Consider the following 22499-nt stretch of genomic DNA (forward strand, 5'->3'; position numbering starts at 1 on the left):
TACGCCAGCCAGTATTATATCATTTACATTTTGGGGGAGTAGACAACATATATGGGGTAAATTATTGACACTCATAAAAAAGATTTACACATTAAAATCAAGTATAATTTATTAGTAAAATATAGACACAGTTAGCCTATTTATAGCACACATTTTACATCCACACAATAATGTTACAATAACAACAGGAACTGATCCTATCAGTCAATATTACACATTAGAAGACATCTGCAGCCACCTGTTAATTTATACATTCATAATGAAGCCATTCATCAAAGTAGTTGTTTTTAATTGAGTTGTGAAGTAAATTAATACATTAGTGCTTTTCTTAAAAAATAAAGTTGGTTTATTATAGTTGTCTAGGTTCAGTTTCACATCGTAAACTAAGTGTGTGAGCCTAAAATCATTTCAATACACACACAAACTCTTCTCAGTTATATTCACTACTTCTTCTACTGTGAGACTGAAAACGCCAAAATGCAAGAACCCACCCCCCCTGTGAAGTAGTAAAAACCCTCTGAGTGAGTTTGAGTTCTGCTGCTGTATATCGTTTAAACCCCAGAGAGCAACAGCAAGTTCTTGAAACCGTCGATACCAGCTGCAACTCTGGACTTCATCTCATCTCACTCCAGAAGTCCACTGTGTTTTTAATTTCCATTCCACCTACGGAGATGGATGGCAAGCCATTGCTGGACAATCTTGTCTATCTCTGCAGGAGAGTAGCCAAGGCGCTCGGCTATTTTTGTATATTTCTCTCTGACACTTATTCTGCTTTATTTTCCTCTACATTGAAAAGTGACATGCAGTGCAATGCTTTGATGTTGTCTGGCAGTCTCACCCTCAACTCCTTAGTCAGGGAGATGGTGAAGGCCCTCGGACGTTGTTCTTGTCCTCAGGTGCAGGGTGGAGCTCAGCTGCCTTTGACTCTAAAAGGTAACCAAGGTACGGTTTGGGACTGATGTGTCAATTGGCTCTTTGAGTACATCAATATTTTCCAGTGGACTTTATCAGGCAATCCAAGCTGTCAAGAAGTTTAAGATGATCTACCTGCTCTCCCTCAAAAGCCTTGATGGCCAACTGTACCTCACCCAGCATTGACTTCAGAAAAGCCAGACACAAAATGTTTTGAGGGTCACTGTACATGGAGTAAAAAACCTCTCCAATGTAGCGGTGTTCACTGGACTTGGTGAAAGCAAAATGCAGTTTAAGCGCCTCCCACTAGTCCTTGGTTGTGTGTAAGGGTTTCTCCCCATAGTTGATGGTCTCATATGTGGCCTTTGGAGACACTGAAAACCAGCTATGAGTCCCCTGTATCAAGTCCTCCACACGGGGGATGGTGTCATTGGAAGCATGACTTACAGCAAGCTGCAGAGTGACACACACAGTGAATAAGAACGAGATCTTTGAGGCCATTCTCCTCCTTCTGCACTTTATGGACCACATTGTTAATCCTCGTCATAACGGAGGCACTGTCACACGCTATCCCAAGGAGTTTCTCTTTATGAAGACAACACCTCTCTAGGAACACAACAACAGCTCAGGCTATAGATCTGGTATCTTCTCGCTCCAACTCAACGAGCCACAGAAATGTTGAGACAATTGTGTGTTTGGTGTCACTAAGGTACCTAATCACAACCCCCAGGTACTTAGAAACACTTACATCTGTGGACTCATCCAGAAGAAAGCTGAAACTCTGGTCACCCACATCTGCGACCAACTTTTTAAGAAAGTTTGGTGCTAGAACACCATTAATCAGTTCCGCACACTTTGTCCTGTGCATTTTGAAGTGAGTTGCAGCAGTGGAGTCTGAGAAAGCAGCGCCAGTGTGATCACATGCCAGTATGGAACAGTGTTTAGCAATAGCTGATGCCGCGGTGGCTTCAGCCTTTTTTGCTGGGTCCATTTTTTTTTTACTCATTAAAGGCATGTTTTGATGGTGTTGTGTTTTTTGACCTAGAAATCTGCCTTACAATACATGCAGTATGCTCATGTATCATCTCCAATAAACTGCTATTCCTGTGATTTTTGACAACCATTCACACTCACATTCACACCTATGGGACACAGGGAGAACATGCCAAGGCAATACAGAAGAGCCCCAGCCCAGATTCCAAGCAAGAACCCTGTGTGAGGCGACAGTGCTAACCACCGTGCCGCCTTTTGTCATAGTAATTTGCTAATTTAATGGTCTGCCTCCAAAAGGTGTGAGAAACAGGTTTGGCGAGTTTTGTTTTATTTGGATTCAGAAGGTGTATGCTTCTATATTTCTATTTAGGTGTAAGAATATTTGCTTTTTTGACATTTTGCGAGTGGATTTAGTCTATTTATTGGATTGAAAAAGCTAAGAGAATTTGTGTAAAGTAGCAAACTTGCCGCTCGTGCAATGCATCCTGGTAAATTAAGGTCGTCAGCAGGAAAGATCAGCTTTCCCAGTCAATATAGCACGCACTTGGGAATTTATTCCTTCAATTGACTACATTTACCATCAGCACTGACCGAACATCCACATAAAAGGTGGCAGATTTTCCCTTTTAGAGAAAAAAACCTGAAAGTCATTTACCCTATATGGTAGAGACAATACCACACTTTGCCCTGCCTTAATGACACCTATTCCTACATGCAAATAATCAGTTCAGGGTTTATGGCTTGGAGCAGTGTTTGTTTGTGCATGTGAGTGTGTTCAGGCAATCTTTGCCCCCTGCACTGGGACTTGCAGGAAGACATCTGCCTTTTCTAATTCGGTCCCCGGCATGTGACAGTAACTCGGTAAGCGGAGATCATAGCGGTGCCCAGAACTGTCGAAAGCCTTGTCATTAAGGGAGTACAGCTTCTCCGCAATGTCGCTGCGCACAACCAGGGCAAAGATCTTAGCTATGTAGCGATGCTTAGCAAAAAGCAGATAGAGTTTCTTCCTCCTCCACGCCACATATCGGCAGGGGTTATCTGCACGCAGGGTCACCTGTGGAACGTAGAGAAAGAGAACGAGAAAGAATAAATGATAACAAAGAGATGAGGCAGAAAGGAAACAAGCAGGCATTCATGTGTGTCATTTAAAGGACATTTACAGTTCATTATAATGTGGGTGTAATAACCATAACTAAAGCAAATACTGTGATTCAATGGGGACAAATTGAATTTTATTTTAATAATTTAAGGCTGTTATTTAATTAAAAGGACCAATAATACCAATACAGATTATTCATTACGATTTGTTCCCTAAATCAATTGCTCTAGTTTGACTATCTTGTTGGTAAATGATGCATGGGATTGATACTTAATATATAGAGTAAATGGAACCAGGTTTTAAAATATATCATAATTTATCAGGCGCTCTCTCCGAGCTCGAGATCACAGAATATATAATACTGCACTGAAAGGATAAAGCAGGTGCTGTTCTCTGTTTTTCATTCGTCATCAAGTCCTGTAAGACCCAAACCAATGATTTGTTAGCTGGTCATTCAATACTATCTGACTTCCCTCCTCTGTCTTTGGGTCTCAGCGTTGAGCCCATTGATTCGTACTGAACACATAAATCTTAAAAGCTGCTATAACATTCATTAGGTTATGTGAGCCTTATCCTTTCACTGCACGTGCAGAATTCGTGTTGGGGTCAAAAAGATGTATTATCCTAAAATTGAGGTTATAGGCATGAACGCTTGCTGACAGAGGGTCCAGTGAGTTGAGATTGCTGAGTTATTAATGGCTGAAATGCACATGACTTAAAAGGGACCTGGAATACACCATCCTCTGCTGGTCGGAGAGAGTCCCACTCAGGTGAATCCAGAAACTGGAAAGGGTAGATGTAATGCAGAAACTCTCCTTTAACTGTCACACGGATTCTGTAGGAGAATGGATGGAAAGTTGATATTAACTGAACCGCTTTCCAATGGGAAATAAAAAAAAAAAAGGGTCATGTCAACGCTTAATCCGCCAAAACTTTAATTGGTGAGACTGTATCAGAGCAGTTAGCGTGATTAGCTGTTGAGTAAGGTAACCCATTAATGTTGGACATCTAGAGGCAACACCTCCATCATCAGACACCAGTAATAACACAGCCACACCGACTCCACAGTCCTCCAACAGCTTTTTCTAATTTTACATTGTAGTAGACTCGAACATTTCAACCATCAGTGATGTAACTTTCAGAATTAATGCTTTTGTTCCAGGAAATAACCTGGTCCCTGCAAATGAGCTGATGTTTGGATGAGTGTTTCTGCAAACAGCAATAAGGGAGGCCAAGCAATTGTCCCGTTCCGAACAGGTACCAGTGACCAGCAAATTCTACCTTGAACCTTGTACTTTATTCAAGTGTGTTCAATGTTTTGAGCCTTTTTTTCCCAGTACCTGCCAAAAATGCACTTCTCTAAGGCCCTGTTTACACGTATAAGTCATTTTTAAAAACAGAGACATTTCCCTGCGCGTGTGCCCTTCGTTTACACGGAAACGGAGAATTTGTCTCGTTTAGAAATGATTCTTTCTAAAAACTCTGGCCAGAGTGGGGTTTTTGAAAAACTTTGGTTTGCATGTAATCAGAAAAAAACTGAGTTTTCAGCAGCCGACGTCAAAGAATGCGCCAGAACTTGCACCTGCGTCATAGGTGCGACCTATGTTTATATTTACATTTGGCTGTGGGGATCGCGGATCATTGGCTAACGTGGGCTTGAGCTTCTCAACACACTGAAACTGCCATCTACGGGTTTGGCTCTTGATGGCATATATACATGGGTTAGTGGAAACACATTTCTTTTCTGAAAACGGACAGGTTTGGATGAAGTTGTCCGTTTATGAAAATCGCCAGCCAAGTGTAAACGTGGGCTAAATGTTAATGCACACATTCTTTATGCCGGTTGATATCTCTGCTTGTCTCAGTCCTGTTTGAAATGTAAATTAGAAATCGAATCCCTTATTATTATTATTTGTATCATTTGTTGTTATTAAACAGTTTTATTTTATCAGATGGAGGGGGGAAAGGGAACAATCTGCCAAAAGAAATCATCCAACGACAATCGGCCTCCTATATTGGCCCTGATTTCTAAAGGTCGGTATGACCGTATGAACCCATATCGGTCGACCGGTCGAACTACATTACCGAGGCGATAATGAGAAGCACAACTAAGTCACAAAAGTGGAAGTCTCAAGCTTTCGTTTCCTATCATCCTTGCTTTAACTTTTCGTCCACACAATGTAAGACACTATCAGGGATGTGAGGTGAAGTGAGTCACCTGCCGGACAGCAGCACCGACAGCTTGTCGATGGGGGTTTTCCCCTCTACGGCGAAGCAGTGGTCGGTCTCTATGGTGTGAATGTCTCCGTCACAGCAGGCCACTATCTTCCCAAAGTGTGTGAGCGACACTCCGAGTTTTTTAAACATGTAGTTGTAAAGCTCCAGTAATTCCTTCTCGAAGGAGACGCTCCTCAGCCGGTAGGCAACATACAGGACTTGACCCAAACACACCCCGAAGAGGGCGAAGCTCCACAGGAAAGAGTCCGTGGTGCAGGAGTCGGTCCATGCCCACAGAGTGGCGCAGAAGAAGCCCAGAGTGAGGAAGGTGAACAGGTAGATGAGTCCGTAAAAGCCGCTGCCGCCCATGAAGCCGAGGAAGAGGAAGATGTGGGCGAGGTGGAACACGGAGCCCTCCGCGGCGCCCCTCCAGCCCTCACACAGCGGGTGCGATGCCACCGGCTCCACCGTGAAGTTCATGGCTTCGAAGTCCGGAGGCTCCATGTCGACAAAAGTGAATCAAACTGCCGGCACACTCCACACTCAGTCATCCAGAGTGTCTCCGAGTCTGAGTGAGCTCAGAAACAACAGCGCAAACACAGCTGTCACCGAGTGTGTGGAGAGGACAGCTGTGAGGCGACCGGAAACAATCACGTGGATACACGAACATAAAAAGGACGGCTCATAGTTACAGGTGTGTGAGTGTTCTGTCTGTTATTATGAAATGATGTTTTATCTAACATTTTATAAGCTCTGTCTGAGCTTATAGTGAATGTTTTTGTAAAAGTACGGTGATACAGAGAGTGTAAAGGACATGTTTAATGGGCAGTTAGTTTTCTTTATTTTATTTATTTATTATCTTACATATGTTTTATTTGATGTCGCTCCGTAGGTTCTTATTTTTGATTTACCCCCTATATATATATATATATAAATTAAGGATATATATATACTGCATATATCCTTAATTTAAACTAGTGTACTGCCCGATGGTTAAGGGAAAGTGGTGGTATGGGGATATGTAAGGGCAAATATGGAGTGTACTGTCATACGTTTTTGTTTTTATTCACTTCTTTTTATTTTGATGATTACTATTATTATTATTATTATTATTATTATTATAACCACCACTATTACTGTTATTAGTAGTAGTACTATGGTTATTATTGTGAGCATACTTTTCTCTTTTTCGCCCATTTCCCTTTATCAAAAAAGAAAGAAAAATGTATGAGAAAAACACTGTCTGATGGATGTATGAATGTGTATCAATAAAAAGATCATTTATTAAAAAAATAATAATAAAGTGCTATGACTTAATCGTCGGGGGGGAAAATCTAGATTCCAAACTAAATGCATGTAACCTGTAGATTTGCAAAACCCTTTGGTCAATTAAATGAGTGGTCTAGAAGAAGATCCGGTTTTGTTGGGCTTATTGGAATGACGATGGTCAGGACAGAACAATCTAACATAATCAAAATAACAACTTTATTTTGACAGTCCAAAAGTCTCATTTCCGATGTGCCTGTCTCTCTGTGGCTTGACAGCAAGAAGACATGATCTAAATATGACAGCAGTGGTCCTCCTGGTGCTGGTGCCATCCTAAATTTAAATATGAAATGGTAAATGTGATATGTGGTTAAAAAAATATTTATATATTATTAACATTAGTAGTGTATTATTAATAAATGAACAAGCAGCAGTGTTTTTGCCTAAAAGAGGGTCAGAGAGTAAGTAAATTGATTTGTCCTCATTATTCAGAACTATGCAGGTTTTTAGGAGCGGCTGATCTTTTTTTGGACCAGAATAATAGCAGACCTCCTGTGTGTGCCTGGTCAAGGTGACTTTGACTATTTGCTGGATGGGGAAATTGAGTGTGTGTGATATATCTGGGGCAGCGGAGAAGGACAGAGAACCCCTGGGTGTGTTTCACATCATGTCAGACACAAGGATCTAGCACAGAAAAGAAAACATTTGCACTGGGTCCTGCCCTGTTTTTTTTTCCCCAGATGAAATGAAAGCAATAGGATAGGTATCAGATTCCAGTTTTGTAGCTATTTTTAATGAGGATGAGAGAACGTGATAAGCTTGTTGAGTTTGTAGGCTCATACACTGGGGTTTATCTCAATACACACCACCAGACACCTTAAATCATATGTTTTATAGAGCCTCTCCACCCTGGACAGTCACGTGTGTATGTTTGATTATGTGCACAATAAGGAAAGTATTTGTGTGCAGACTTGCAAAGCTGCTTTTTAAGTCTGGGCAATCAGCCTGAGAGATGGAAGTGACAATTAGCACTAATACGGATACTGTCGGGAAGCAGATGTGTCCAGTCACACACCACCTTCCCCAGAACAACTCCCGAGAGACAAACAGCAATAATTAATCTCCTTCAGAAAATGACCTGTGGTGTTTTCTGCCAGGGCTCTCTTATTTTTAGCCATCCCTGGATAGGACATTACCACTGTTGGCATGGTAGCAGTTGCAGGGATTCGTTCTGGTGCCAGAGGGTCTCCGGTTCCAGTTCACAAACGAGAGCAATCAGTGTGTGTTGAGCTGTCCTGAGCAACACTCTAAACTAGATTGACTCATTTCCAGCACTTTATTACTTCCAGCACTAACAGTAAGTCAAGACTTTATTACCACCAGATAAAAGTACATTCTGGGATTTTTACTCAGTACTAAATCTTGCACCTGACTTTTTGGGCAGGACACAAGCATGTAAAAATGTGAAATAAGTATACATGATATTCACAAACCCCACCACCAGACACAATGCCATTACTGACAGTAAACATTTCCAGACCTGGATGGTTGTGATTGGCTGACACCCCATGTTTAATAAGTTGTAAGGCCATTGTGAGCAAGTTCACAGCATCATGTTGAGTCACGGCAGCGGGGGTGCAGCAGAGCCGCCGCGACCTGCTGACCTCACAGAGATGTCGAGGACCACTCAGTACTCCTCCACAGCCGCAACACGGTGTGTAACCAAGACAACCCCAATGTTAGCGTCATTACATCCCACCACAGGCTCATTACCTGATTATTAGCTATTCTGTGCAAACTCATGATGCTAAGTGTCTCATTCAGACATTTCAGTGCCGTCTGCTATTTGGACATCTTGACTTTAACTCTGAAGGGCAGCAGCACTGATGTTCCGTGGAGATAATACACAAGGGCCAGTCATATTTAAGTCTGTGAACAGTGAGTGAACCCTGCGTAGAAAAAAGAGAATGTCTTCTTTATTTAAATAATTAATTCATACTTGAATTGCACTAGCATTTTTCTTTATTTTACAGTATCAGTACATGTTCTTGTACTACTAGTAGTAGTAGTTGAATAGTAGCAGTGGTTGAGACATCTGCGCCGCTAGTGCAAACATGACACAAGTTCAAAGGACTGGCATTTTTCTGAAAAGGTCGGTTCACCCAAATGACAAAAAAACCCTGCTTTCTCACCTACCACTTGTGATATCCAGAACAGCAGCATATTGCTGCCACAGGTACTCCATAAAATATTAAAGCAATGTTTTAAGACATATACAAGCTGTTTGGAACAATAGTGTGTGTCTGATGTGTTTCATTCAACTAAAATCCTTAAGAAAAGCATTTACTCCTTTTACCTCAAATTCCAGGATCTATGAACATGCAAACAGAGTCATTTATAAAGGTTTCCTGCTGGACACAAGATGTCTCCTCACTGCAAGTCTTTTTTCAGTGTGTGTGCACAGCCAAATTCAACTTTCTACATAACACCTGTATAAGTTGCAAATCGGCCCAGGATTGACTTTCAACCTAGTTTTGATGTCACAAATCATGCTCCTAGGCCCACCCTTTTAAATCAGATTTGAATGAGCGCAGAGAAACCTTCCACTTTCAGCAGGTTAAAACATGTTCTTCATGTCCAACTCTGCACATCAATCCGCACAGTGAATCTCAAACGTCCAACTGTAAGAACGAGACGAGGAAAACAGATTTTACTACAGTGGGACTTTAAACAAATAAAATAATTTGTTCTCATATAACTTCATCCATCACTTTACATGGGAAATATACATATATATATTTAAGAATACATCTCTACAGCCGATATCTCCAACACTGGGCAACTCACACCAAAACAATTTAGACTGATAAATAGCACTCCAGGTAAGAGAAAAAATATGCCTCTTTGATTTGGGGTGAACTGTCCCTTTAAGTATTTTTATGAGTGCAACTGTACCCAGTACGCTTCATCCGTAGGCCAGTGTTTATGTGCACAAAAGAAAAATGATTGTTATTTATAATATGAGGAAAGTTGGTGTCTCCTGCTGACTCAACGTGCTAAGCTCACCTCTGGTGGACAAAATGAGACATGACACCTGCAGCACTTCATCAGGAGGAACTGTATTTATCAGGTGGGCAGATCCAGTGAAGCAAACTGTTTAAGAGGGACAGACATCCTGCCAGCTGTCTACAGTTGATATTTTCTTTAACATTCTTTTAGATAAAACACTCCTTATATCAGAATACACTCTATATTCAAACAAGACAGAGTCACTTTCTGTATATAAAATTGTGCAAGATTGCATTTAATAATCCACAGTCCTTCAGTAGTGAGAAAATGCACAACTTGACTAATGCACACATGCAGCTCTCTTTCTCACACACACACACACACACACACACACACACACACACACACACACACACACACACACACACACACACACACACACACACACACACACACACGCACACACACGCACACACACGCACACACACGCACGCACGCACGCACGCACGCACGCACGCACGCACAGCATCCTTCCACACTGGAGATAAATATTTTGTGCATGTACTGTATGACCATCATCCAACATTTATAATGAAGTGTTATTAGTAGCAGTAGTCTTAGAAAGAAATACAAATAAAAAAATGGAATATGATCACAATATTGGCAGATTAGTTATACCCAAAACAAGAAACATGACTGTTGTTCCCACGCACAGTGACTGAATAAAGGGGCATACAGTAGGACAATTTAGATTCTTGTGCTGTAATGTAGGATTCATTTGTCAAACTAATGTACAGGCACATGCACATACATCCCTCTCTCTCTCTTACGCACAAACACACACACAGTGGAAGTCATTTGAAGTTGTGTTTCTCTTATTTGAGGGCTTGCCAGATGATGATGACGAGGATGATGAGCACCAGCGACAGCACCATGGCCAGCATGCACATCCTCTTACGGGACTTCCTCTGCACACAACAAAGCATAACGTCAGAGTTAACGGATGAAATGGAACTAAACTGCATTAGTGTTTTACATGACAGTGGTAGCAGCTTAGCACTGGCTTGGGACAGGAAGTCATATTAAACTTGCTAATACTAGTATACCGCATGAATCCATCCTGATGTTGTTAACATTGGGAGAAAGAAAAATGGCCACAAATGTATTTACCACTTGACAACTATTATGCTCTCTTTCCCCTAGCTGCTGACACTTCAGCCAGCGATATCATCAAAAGTGTGGCTTGGTTACAAAATGTAACAAAAATGATATCGCTAGCTATTCACAACGTAGCCATAGAAAGGTGAGCATAATAGGAGCCACATAAAAACATGCAAGCTAGAAGTTACATTGTTACCTTAGCTAAACCATAGGTTGTTGGTGTAACTAGTTTGTCCGCTTTGGATGGAGGTGAAGGGCCGGTGGGTCGGCGGCAACAATGACAGGTATTTCTCCAACAAAATGACAGGACACAGCGGGTTCACTGGCTGCTCAAACACAAACCCCCATAGACTCTCCATGTTTCTTTTCCCTCCACCTTTGTGGGTGTTTTTGTGCATTCATTGAATGACACCATTGCATACTTCTGACATTACCATCTTGGCGGACTAATTGGCGCAGTAATACTTAATACTGAAAACTGTCATTGTTCCGCGGTGTGTTTATAGAGTATGTGTGTATGTGTGTACAGCAATGAAGGCACATGTCGCCCAGTGATGTGTTTTTAAAAGACACATAAGGCACAATACTTCATTGTTGGTTTGGTATTTTCATGGAATGTAGAATATCCCCATAGTCAACATGCTTGAAACTATTGTGGCTTATTTATTTTATTGACTTGAATCTTTAGCACAACATGGAAATTGTATGGTATTGTCATGTTTCCATTATTTTGTTCAGCCCTTCTGTCTTACCCGGTAATAGGCTGCCTTCTGCAGCTGGACGGCCCCTCTGTCTACGTGAACCTCAGCACTCTCCACATTGGCCTCAATGGTGTCTGTTAATGAGAACACAGGAAGAGTTTCGGTGTGAACACACATGCACTCTCACTTGATCCAAATACATAAAAGATCAACTTACTGCTCAGCTCAGTGTTTCTTCTGACCTACCAATCATTTCTCCCTGATTGTGGATCATCACAGCCAGGTCCTTGAAGATCTGGTTCACGTCCATAATGTTGGCCTGGAGAGGAAAGGAGGAAGAGGGTTAGCTGGTGAACAGAACCTCACATTAATATCAATATTACAGTATTCCTGCTGCTGTGGGATACGGCTGGTACCTCCAGCTGTTTGATGTTCGTCTCTCTCTCCTTGATGATATCCATGTCCTCCTCTGTGATGGCGGGCTCCTCGGTCTGAGTCTGACCCAATTCATCTTCCCTACACAAACATCCAGGTCCAACCTTATTTTACGTACAGCTCAAAGTAGCATTTAAAAAGGGCCTGGTTTAAATAAAACTTTGAAGGAACAATATACCATCGGGCTGATAGATAGCCAAGCTTGGGGAGTAACAGAATACATGGAACAGTCTATACTTAGAAGATAAGGCTCCGTAGTCTGATCCAAGACGACAAACTCTTTAGTGACTCCCACATTGTCAACGGCAGCACATTATCTATAGGTTGCCTGAATTTGCTTGCATTAAGTTTTTCTTATTTCTTCATTTTATAGTTTAAAAAAAACGTCAGCGCCCTCTGGTGGACAAGCTAAGTGATGGAGACACTGTTTCTAAATTACCTAATTTTTTAATGATTTATTGGCCAGAAGACAGCCTTTATTTTTTACGAAAGGGTAAAAAACTGATAACATCGTAAATGTTTAATTTACATTTGGATACACAGAGTATAAAGTGTGCAGTCACTCAGACGAGGAACATATTTGTGGGTAGAGAATGGACTGAAGGTAAAATATATCAAAAGACACTGAAGAAACCTACTTTTCAAATGAAACCAACAGTTCATTTACATCTTCTCCGTCTCCCTGTAGACAGCAACAACAAAGATTAACAAACATCAGCTCGCATCGCTTTTTCCACCATGTATGCGAATATATTAGAAGTAATTTAATGAATCACTATAATACAAGAGTAATGCTATTGGATGTAAATGCTCTACAGCCCTTGTCCAATGAAAAGCCTGCTACTACCACGACTCTGGATCCAGCTCGAGCTCTGGCCACAGACTCCTTCTCTTTCTCAGCTGCCCTGCGCTGCACCACCTGGAAGTTGTTGAGGGCTGCAGAGAAATCGTTCATCAAACGCTCCTTTTGCAGCTTTTGTTGCCTCTGGAAGAAAGAAGAAAGGAAGGAATAAAGACCATTAAGATGGTTTTAAATCTCCCTAAATAGGAAGACTTACAAGTAAAGCGTTACACCTTTGTGTGTTGGTAATGGTTTCATCGACAAACAACTTGCATCATCACAGATTTTGAATGCTCCATTAAATGTGTCATGAATTCTAACATGACTAATGTGGCATTTCAATGCAGGCTGACTGTAGAGACATGTTGATGAAAGGATCTGGTTCTGCTCTTAGGTGGTGTAGATCCTATTTATCTAATAGAAATTTTCATTGGAAGCTGGTGGTGACATGTCTGATGCTGCTGTTGGGAATTATGGAGTTCCTCAAGGGTCTGTTCGGCCCTATTTTATTTCTATCTCAAAACTACCTGCTAATAATCTAGACTAGTCATTACCCGTTGTTCATGTGGAGTGTATTGCAGTAATTAATTAATTAATTAATTAACCATTTTGATCATTTTAACCTTTAATCAAGCAGAATGATGATTCTTTCAGCTTCTCCAATGTGAATATTTGCTGCTTTTATAACTGAATATATTTGGATTTTGGACTGTTGGTCGGACTAAACAAGTCATTTGAAGACCTCACCTTCTGATGGGTAATTCTCACTATTTCCTTATATTCTATTGATTAAATGGTTAAGCAATTATTACCAAAAAAACTGGCAGATAAATCAAAAATGAAAATAAAGAGAACATAAATGCAGTATTTGCAACTGCATCATGAATCCCTCTATGGTGAGCTACTTCAAGAACACAGAATGATTTCTAGGCATGGAACCAGTCCAGCTCACTCCCACCAGACTGATATGATACTGTGATACTGATACTTTATATGTCAGTAAAGTTAACATCATTATCCCCACATTCCTTCCATGATGGCTCACATGATTAATCCAGAATTGATCCATAAATGCAAAGCACCAACTTTGTGTGTCCCAAAGCGATTTTCCTTCCATTGTTTTATTTGTGCTTTGTATGATTGCTTCCTAATATGACATTTACACTTCAATGTACTTTAATAAATGTATTAAACTGGCGTGTCCACATACTTTTGTTCTAGGTCTGTTTTTCCTGCTTTGGTTGTTTGGAGCGTTGTCAAGTCAAACTGGAGTTCTAATTATATATAACTAGAAAATAATTTCATATGTACTATTTTATTAATAAATATGGCTATAAAATGCTTTACGTTAAAATTCAATAAAATACATGTATCACCTGATGTTAAGAGAATAGTTATGGCGGCAGTGGGTTTGGCTTTAACTGCATTTAAATCATTTTTATGTAAAAAGATATAGATTAGATGAAATAAGGCACTGATGCTTCACAGGTTTTCACAATATTTACAATGTTTATATTTTTCTGTTGCCTATATTTATTTACAGTAACATGTTTACATTATTTTTAAGGTCCTTTACCCCATGACAAATTAAACAAATGGAACTATCTGATTGACTTAACGACCAAACTAAACCGCTGAACCTGCAAAAACTTAAAGGAAAAGCTGTTTGGCTATTGAGTGAAATGCAGATAAAAAACCTTCAGTCGACGCTTTAAACTCTTTCAGACGGGGGAGAACAAATTCTTAAAACATACAGTACTATAACCTGCTAGACATGGCTATACCATACGCAGATAACATGTTGGTGCAGGGCTATTTAAAATCAGCAGGGATGAAAACAACAATGCTGGAACAATTACATTCATTTGGCTTTTGGAATCAGTGAGCAGAAATACCAGAGAAAATGACTCCACTGGCCAGTATTTGCCATTTCTATGTATTACTACTGTAAAATTTTGTTTTTTTTAATGTCACTTCCCTTTAATGTTATTTACTTAGAGATTATTATTAGTAGTAGTAGTAGTTTCCCACTGGTGTGTTGTATATAACATGAGTGCCCTCTGCTGGGGCCACTGCAGACCAAACTGTAACCAACCTGCTGTATATTGTCCCAGTGGTGGGTTGATCTGTAATAATCTCTGTTAAGATACTTTAATAAGTTTGTTGTTGTATTTTCTGCATGTTGAATGTTAAAGCAGACTTCTAATTGCCACAAAAAATGCTTTTGCGATGACAGTGGTGGTGAGTAATTTGTTATCGGTGACTTAGGAGACTCTCTCTGTGTGCTAACCAACAGTTAGCTAAATTATTTCTTTCTTTGTTTTATTATTTTCTGGAGATTGTTTCCACAAAGTTATCTGTGAGCGGCCTAATATCATTCTGTTGTTATCAGGTACATGTACTGTCATTTTGTTTTGTGTACAGGTCAAATTATTAACAATCTGCTGTATCCTGTCCCTGTGTTTTCCTGCCCTGGTCAGTGTGGCTGACTTTATTTTCTGTCAGTAATGTGTGTCACATGATTCATATGGACATGGGGGTTTGTATGATTATGTGTTGTTTTGTATGGCTCTGCGTTATTATTGTGCATGGATTTTTTATATAAGATCACCAACTCTCAGTGAGTTGCGAGATGTATAGCCTCCACAACACTGAAATGAGCTTACCATGTTGTATTTCAGCCTCAGGCCTCTGTGCTTATGAACACTACCTTACTATTAATCCAACGACAGGAAATCATAAATATTCAGCATACAACGATATATTCATTTAAGATTTTATATATATGATTATAGAATGGGTACCTCAAATCAAGCAGCCTGATTAATGTGATGTATTAATCACATATAACACAGGGTTCTAACTATTTATACTATTCCAACTCATTTTTCATTCAAAAATGTCTCTCAAATATGGAAATCTTCTTTTCTCTGTGTTATACCACATAAGCAATCCCATATAAAATACATTTCAAGCAGTTTCAAGCACTTTATTCAATATCCAAGCACTTCTCGGACCTTAAAAACACAACACTAAAATTCTAATGTTTTCAAGGATTTCCAGCACCCGTACGAACCCTGATAACAGCTATGATGTCTAATTCTTTTGCACCATTTTACCATTCTGAGAAAAAACAACGTTAGCTTGCTGTCAGACTGCTCTTTCCGACAGGCAACTGAAGTATTCATCCATGCTCTCTTCAAAGCGGCCAGACTCCTTTGACAAAAACAAAACCTCACAGAACAAGGAGCTGCTGGTCTGCCGCTGCCTCGATTTGTTAGTTTGTGTTATTGTGTGACTTTGGTGAATGCTAGCTGCTATCGAATAACGTCCTTTAGTTGTGATAGAATCACAACAAACCTGTACCACAGCCTGTCGTGAGCTATTGCTTAAATATAATCTGATTTATACAGTGATTAACCATAGACCGACCTGTTCTGATGGAGACAGTGGTGGGGGCAGTGACCCCAGCTCCTTCAGGTGTCTGTTGGTTTCTTTAGCCAGCTGGTTGGTGTAGTGCTGGAGCTGTTGGCTGCAGGGGGACATAAACAGTGCTAGGACATCGCTCAAAAGGTTTTCCTGGTCACACACTTCAATTCATGACAGTATTAAAGATTACGTGGGATACTGATAATCCCAGGCCAGTACTTACAGCCTTTCCTGAAGCTCTGAGGTTTTCTGTCTCGTTCCCGGTTGGTTGAGGAGATTTTTGATCTGACCAGCTGTGGAGAAAATGAACCACTTCAGTTAACATGCAGATCTTTTAGGGAAGCAATTCATGTGTAGAGTGTGTAAGATCACTAGTAAAGTTACAAGTGATAACATACTCGTGACTACCTGGGATACTCCCAGATACTGGCCTTGGATTATCACTACATCAATCACACTTTATATTTCCGATCACCCACAGTCAGCACTCACAGTTTTGGCTGATCTTCTGGATGTTGGAGCTGCATGTTTGGATGAGGCTGCTGAAGTCCCGGGGCTGGGACCAGCTGCTGTGTGCGCTCATATAGGACATATCCTGGCCGTCACACTGCTATAAAGGAACACACCCTAAACACAACCTGAACACAGTTACAATGAAGAGAAAAATGCCCAATTAGTCCCATCAAATTATTTCTTCTATTTCAGGGAACGCTTTTGTATTCTATTGAAACTGTTTTAATTACTTATAGTGTTAAGTCGCCCATATGTATACACAGGTATATATATATATATATATATATATATATAAATTGATCGGCTGATTTAGTTATGCCAAATATGTGGTAGTTTCGCCTTCTCAAATGAGGAGGTCAAGGACCGTGGGTTAAAAACAAAAGCAATTTGAAGACTTTAATATCAGTAGGCTGACTGCAAATTTATGTTGTTGTTGTTTTTAATAATAAATGTCTTTGTTAACTGGCTGCAACCAAATTTACCTTGGTGGGCTAATAGAGTTTGACTTAACTTGAAAGTTACTAGCAGGCCAGGCCTACTAACTGCAGTATATAGCGGCCCGCTAGCCAGCACCCACGGCAGGCAACTGGTCAGTAGGGGGCCCCTCGACGGCTGACAAACTTTAAACTACAGCAGCGACAATGCACAAAGATAAGACGGTAGGAGACCTGACCTCCCTGAAGGGCCCCACCTGACTCCACCCAAGTTTTTATTGTTCTGTTTTTTTTAAATGTTATTCATATTTATATATTTGAATTGTTTTAATGGTTATATTCATATTTCAAAAATAACTAACTTTGTAAATAACTAAAATGTGCACTGTTTAAATAAAAAAATGTTTAAATTTCGCAAGTTTTTTCGTTGGTGTCATTATTTATAACATTAAGTTGATGAACATTGGTTCGTGGGGCCCCCTGTGAATTTTTGCCCAGGGCCCCATCAGACTCTAGAATCACCACTGGTATGCATCACACCCTGTAAAATCTGCTTTCAAACCTTTACATTTTCACATCTGGTCACAAACTTCCATCCACGGGAGGCAACGTGATCTTTTTTTTAGTTATTTTATATCCACGATTCAGGATTTCTGCAGAGCCCAGGAAATCCACCCAAAATGTGAAGTCATTGTCACTTTTTACTCATTCATTCGTCTAGTGATGGAGTAGCTGTACCGGTTTCTTTCCGCCGCTGTGTGAAGAGAAAGAATCTCCCGTTATGTTCCAATAAAAGAGGCTCGCGCTAAATACAGAAAACAGGGGCAAGCGCGAGCCTAGTCATCGCGTGGATTAAACTTGTGACGGACAATTGTGGACAGACAATAAACCCAAGAGCCACATTGAGTATAGCCAACTAAAAACCGCCATCCTCTGGGTACTTAGTCGCAAAAGATGCCTCAACCTGAAACAGAAATCAATCAAAGCCTACACAGTCGTGTTCGCCGGTAAATACAGCGGTGATACGCGTCTGTGGTCGTCGCGCATCAGTGTTTTAAAGGCTGCAGCGGAACAAACGGACTGTCGCTTAATACAAACGATAACAATGTTGACAGTGCAGGTCTTACTTTGCGGTGAAGCTGACGTCGGCGGTGTCTGTTGCTCCAAATGCCTCAGATAAGTCCTCTGTTTATCGCTGTGTGAGAATTACGGCAGACCCAGCCCGTCTGGGGCGTCACACGTTCAGAGCACAGCGAGGTTCACAGCGCTAATCCGACGCTGCATTCAGTGTCGCCAGCAAAGGCTGTCACCGCGCGTTTCCAGTGAGGTTACTGTCCCCCCCCTCCTACTGATAGAAACACTTTCTAACGGTGTCGACGGCCATTCTAGCCTACTTTGAAATATACCGTTTTGTAAGGACTTTGAAACTCTTTGGGACCGTAAATGACACACACAAAGCTTCCAGTAGAGTAATAGTATGCATACATATTTTTTTATTTTAAATCGTAGATAGTGCTGGAGTCTCCCCCTGTGATTTGGAGACTTGATGTACTCAACTCTGACTGATGGGCCTATCCCTGGGAATAATCCCGTGCCTGTCCCATGACTTTCACACTGACTCTAATAATAATCCTGAATGCAGCAGTGTATGCTACAGTCCTCCACGTGACAACAAACAAAAGTAAACATAGAACCATGAAAAAAAAGTATTATTGCATATATAATTGTAATTACACCAGTAGGGCTCAATGCAGAAATGTTTTCAAAAATGATTACAACATAATATGCCGATAATTGGTTCATCCTTGCAGGCGTTTGCTCTATTGAATATGTGCCTACTTTTTTTTTCATTTGTAAATTATGCAGATCCAGGGCCGTATCATGGTCCTGTAAGGTCCCTGGGCCCCTCTCATTTGGAGGCACCCCTTTTATCTACAGGCTTTAATGGTGTTTTTCTTGCCTTCCTGCTCCAGAAATCTACTATATCGTAAAAATCTAGCTGTCTGACAAGGTGAGGTCAATGGTCTGTTTATGTTTTAAACGCAGAGCTGTCTTGGGGGCCTCAAATTGTAAGCACTGAGGGGTTTTGTAGCATTGGCCTGGTCCAGAATCCAAGATAATCGCAACAACAAATCGGGCTGGGACGTAAAGTGGTGAGGCAACGGCCCCTTCCCTACTTTCTACTCCCTATTTTCAACACACCCTCGAATCCCACCCATTTTCGAACTTGGCCTTCATTTTGATCTCACCGAAACACTAAAATTTCAGGACTGTATCTGGCATGGTTGTGTTGTATCACGGTGACAAAATGTCAACAAGCAGACATAAACATTTAGCAAAATACACACACACACAGGTGAAAACAATACCAGCGCCACTGGTGGAGACAAATAAATAAATAAATTCCATCCTACCATCAGAGCGCGTCTGCTACCAGTGGGGGCAAGGGCACAGCGAGATGTCCCAGGAAACCTGAACGGGGAAACAAGTTTGACAGCCCAGTCCTGTTCACTGCAGCGACTGACTGGGTCCCCTGCAAATAAGGCTGAAAAAACTGTTTACGTTCATAAAGATATGCTGTTGTAGATTTATTACATTTAGTTTATTCAAGGGTAAACTTGCCAGCGACACTTTGGCAGTTAGTGTTCTTTAAACAAAACACAATATAGCAGTTTACAAGAGTGCCTCAAGAAACTTTACACTGAATTGTGGATCCGTTTTACACCAACAAAACTTTTATTTCTTTTCATTCACATCGAAAAGTCCCAAACTATAACTTGGAATGATTCATCCAGACATGCAGTGTAATATTAAATAAAATGTTGTGCTTCAGCAAGACCTCAGCACCTAATTTAAATTTATCTTTCAACCTCTTTCAACCAGTCTTCCCAATATTTTAAACTAACAGAGTTCAATGAAGCTTCAGAGATAGTGTACAGATGAGTTTTGTTGTTAACTGTTACAGACACATCACATGGAAATGTAGGACTGGGCAACACAAACATAAAATAAAAACAAGTTGTTTTCTTTTCTTTGCATTAGATGTATTTACCCAAATAAAAATCAGTCACTGACATTGACAAAATGTTCATGCATCATGTACACGATTATGTATTTTGTAATGCTAATACATGAACAATTGCTGGAATATATAGAATGGACTATTGTGTGCTGTGAAAAAAACTCCTGTGTTCATACGGTTTAAAACAAAGTATACTGCCCAGTCCTACATAGAAATATTGCATTTAAAGCTCAAAGTAATGTCGTCAGTCATGTCCATGGCAAGAAGTTACAATGCAGTGCCAGACCCAGCACCCAGTAAGAGAGGAAGTATCCCAGGATGCTCTGTGTGGTCGGAGAACATGTTTTAAAGTGTGGCAGCAGTGCAAGGATGGGGTTTTGAGGGGTGTGCTTGCATCCATTTCTGGAATTTGTCTGTAGCTGTACGTTGGGATTTGATGTCTTCCTTCGATGAAGAAGTGGCTCGTTGAGGAGGAGCAGGTGAGCACTTATCCAAAAGGGCACGGGAGACGAGGAGGCCATGAATCTGGTGAGGACCTAGAAATGTAGATTAAAAAAAGGGAATGAGCAAGAAATCAACAGTTGTTCCTGGCAGATTAAGAACATTCCACAGGAAGGCGATTATATCGCTTACTTACCTGCACGTGCATGCACAATGTTCCAAACACCAGGAGTACTGTTGAATGTACAACATACACAAACACTCTGGGGTTGAACAATCCCAGCGCAGGTTTGTCAAGTCCTTTGTTTGCGCCCGTCTCCCAAAGTCCGAGTCTCAGACACAGTTCTGGATTGGCTTGGAAATATGCATAAGATGCCATTATGCCGAGGGTAGCCATAGGTAGAGCCAGAATGAAATTGGGTATCTGCTTCAGCTCAAAGTAGCGGAGGAAGCCCACATCCCAATAAACATCCTGGATGTGAGAATACAGCAGGGGGAGAGGTCTCATGCACCAGAGGGGTGGTGGACCATTTTCATCTGGGACCCGGTAGCCCTTTAGTTCAGCCAGCGACAGAAGAGCGGGGGGGATCCTTTCCAAGGAGACAGATGGTGTGCAAAACGTCCTATACCCGTAGTACTGGAAAGCACAGAAGGGAAGGGCGATAATTGCGGTTCCCAAGAGAGAGGTGAGCAGGAGACGGATGATGGCCCAAATATAGTGGAAGACCTTACTATGGCCTTTTTTTGTTGTTCGATACACACGAATCTGTGAAATAGCGTGTAGTGATGGAAGATACAGTAGAAACCCTATGTTAACAAGTCCATTGGATCGTGCTGCAGTGGCTATGCTGAGAGCGAGGCAGGCTCGCAAGGTGAATCCCTTCTCCAGGAGGAACAGGCCGCCAAATGTGAGCGCGGCGAACAGGCTCTCTGAGTATCCGGTGGTCATGAAGACATTGGCAGGTGTGACGCAGTAGAGCAGGCTGGAGAGCAGAGCAAGACGCCTGTCCTGAAGAACTATCCTACTGAGCGCATACAGGGCGACCACGCTCAACAGGAAGAGGGCACTGTTCCCCAGAGCCACGGCCACCAGCAGACGCCCCCGCACGCTCAGCCAGCTGCTCAGGGGCCACAGCAGCGTCTCTGCCAGGCCCCGGAGGACGACGGGGAAGAGGGGGAAGAAAGCAAAGTTGTGCTCGTAAAGGTATCCCCTCTCGGCAATGAAGAGGAAATGCTCGGCATCCCAGTGAGAGAGGCCGCCCAGCAACCACTCCACTGCAGGGTCCAAGTACAGGGGCTCCTCTGTCCGCGGGGGCCTGAACGCATCAGCATCATGGTCAGGGATGACAGCATTGAAGACAGCCTGAGGAGAAACATTGAAGAATATTTAAATAAGCAGTAAAGAGAAACAAAGTATCCCCCTGAGCACCTTTTATTAGCCACCATACAGAAATATACTGCCAAGATGACTTAAACATCAAGGGAAATGAGGGACAATAACAAACCTAAGTTGTAGCTATGAAATGGGGAAGCTAGATAAGCATATTGTCAGTTTCACATCCAGCTTGTCTAAAAACGTACCTGTAAAAACAGTGACAGTCCCCTGGTAACTGTGGCAAACTCCAGAACCGCTCTGACATCCATAGTCACTGATGTGACGGAGAAAACGTGAAAGAGCCGGTGATGGCGGGCCTGAGCATCGTCGTTGCTACGAGACAGTCACTGCTGGAGTACCAGTCGTTGTGTCTATAAAACATAGCGAGCTGGACTTACTGAGCTCCGGAGGTGTCGCGTTCGTTTGTGGTTTAACACATTTGGGAGAGCAAACACTAATTTAGTTAGACAGCTACCCGTCGTCAGGTGCAATCTTTTGTCCTCACATCCGGATCTCATCCTGCAGCAGCTCAGCTTCCTTTCATTTCCGGTGTAACCGACTCATTTCAGAATAAAAGCCCCCTGAGCACCTCCTGAGTATTTTTCTGCTACATGCATGGTAGATTATAAGTGTACCAGTAGATAATCAGTC

At 41.5% G+C, this 22499-nt stretch overlaps 3 protein-coding genes across 3 annotated transcripts; all 3 read right to left on the minus strand.

The window, feature by feature from the left end:
- Positions 1–152: 152 nt before the first annotated feature.
- On the minus strand, positions 153–5882 carry popdc3 (popeye domain cAMP effector 3). The gene is made up of 3 exons (XM_083918756.1): positions 5223–5882; positions 3731–3839; positions 153–2959 (listed from the first exon to the last, which is right to left on the minus strand). The coding sequence occupies exons 1-3, from the start codon at positions 5723–5725 to the stop codon at positions 2681–2683; spliced, it is 891 nt and encodes a 296-aa protein (XP_083774882.1). The 5' UTR covers positions 5726–5882; the 3' UTR covers positions 153–2680.
- Positions 5883–10337: 4455 nt separating this feature from the next.
- stx12l (syntaxin 12, like) lies at positions 10338–18154 on the minus strand. Its single transcript, XM_083918757.1, has 10 exons — positions 18138–18154; positions 16556–16701; positions 16287–16356; positions 16067–16166; positions 12641–12778; positions 12432–12475; positions 11775–11874; positions 11605–11677; positions 11410–11492; positions 10338–10464 (listed from the first exon to the last, which is right to left on the minus strand). Exons 2-10 carry the CDS (start codon positions 16653–16655, stop codon positions 10372–10374), a joined length of 801 nt encoding a protein of 266 aa, XP_083774883.1. The 5' UTR covers positions 16656–16701; positions 18138–18154; the 3' UTR covers positions 10338–10371.
- A 1638-nt stretch (positions 18155–19792) lies between these two features.
- On the minus strand, positions 19793–22333 carry pigv (phosphatidylinositol glycan anchor biosynthesis, class V). The gene is made up of 3 exons (XM_083917921.1): positions 22055–22333; positions 20670–21836; positions 19793–20568 (listed from the first exon to the last, which is right to left on the minus strand). The coding sequence occupies exons 1-3, from the start codon at positions 22115–22117 to the stop codon at positions 20281–20283; spliced, it is 1518 nt and encodes a 505-aa protein (XP_083774047.1). The 5' UTR covers positions 22118–22333; the 3' UTR covers positions 19793–20280.
- Positions 22334–22499: the final 166 nt, after the last annotated feature.

This window comes from Echiichthys vipera (genome assembly GCF_963691815.1).
Source record: "Echiichthys vipera genome assembly, chromosome: 8".
Taxonomy (NCBI): Eukaryota; Metazoa; Chordata; class Actinopteri; order Perciformes; family Trachinidae; genus Echiichthys; species Echiichthys vipera.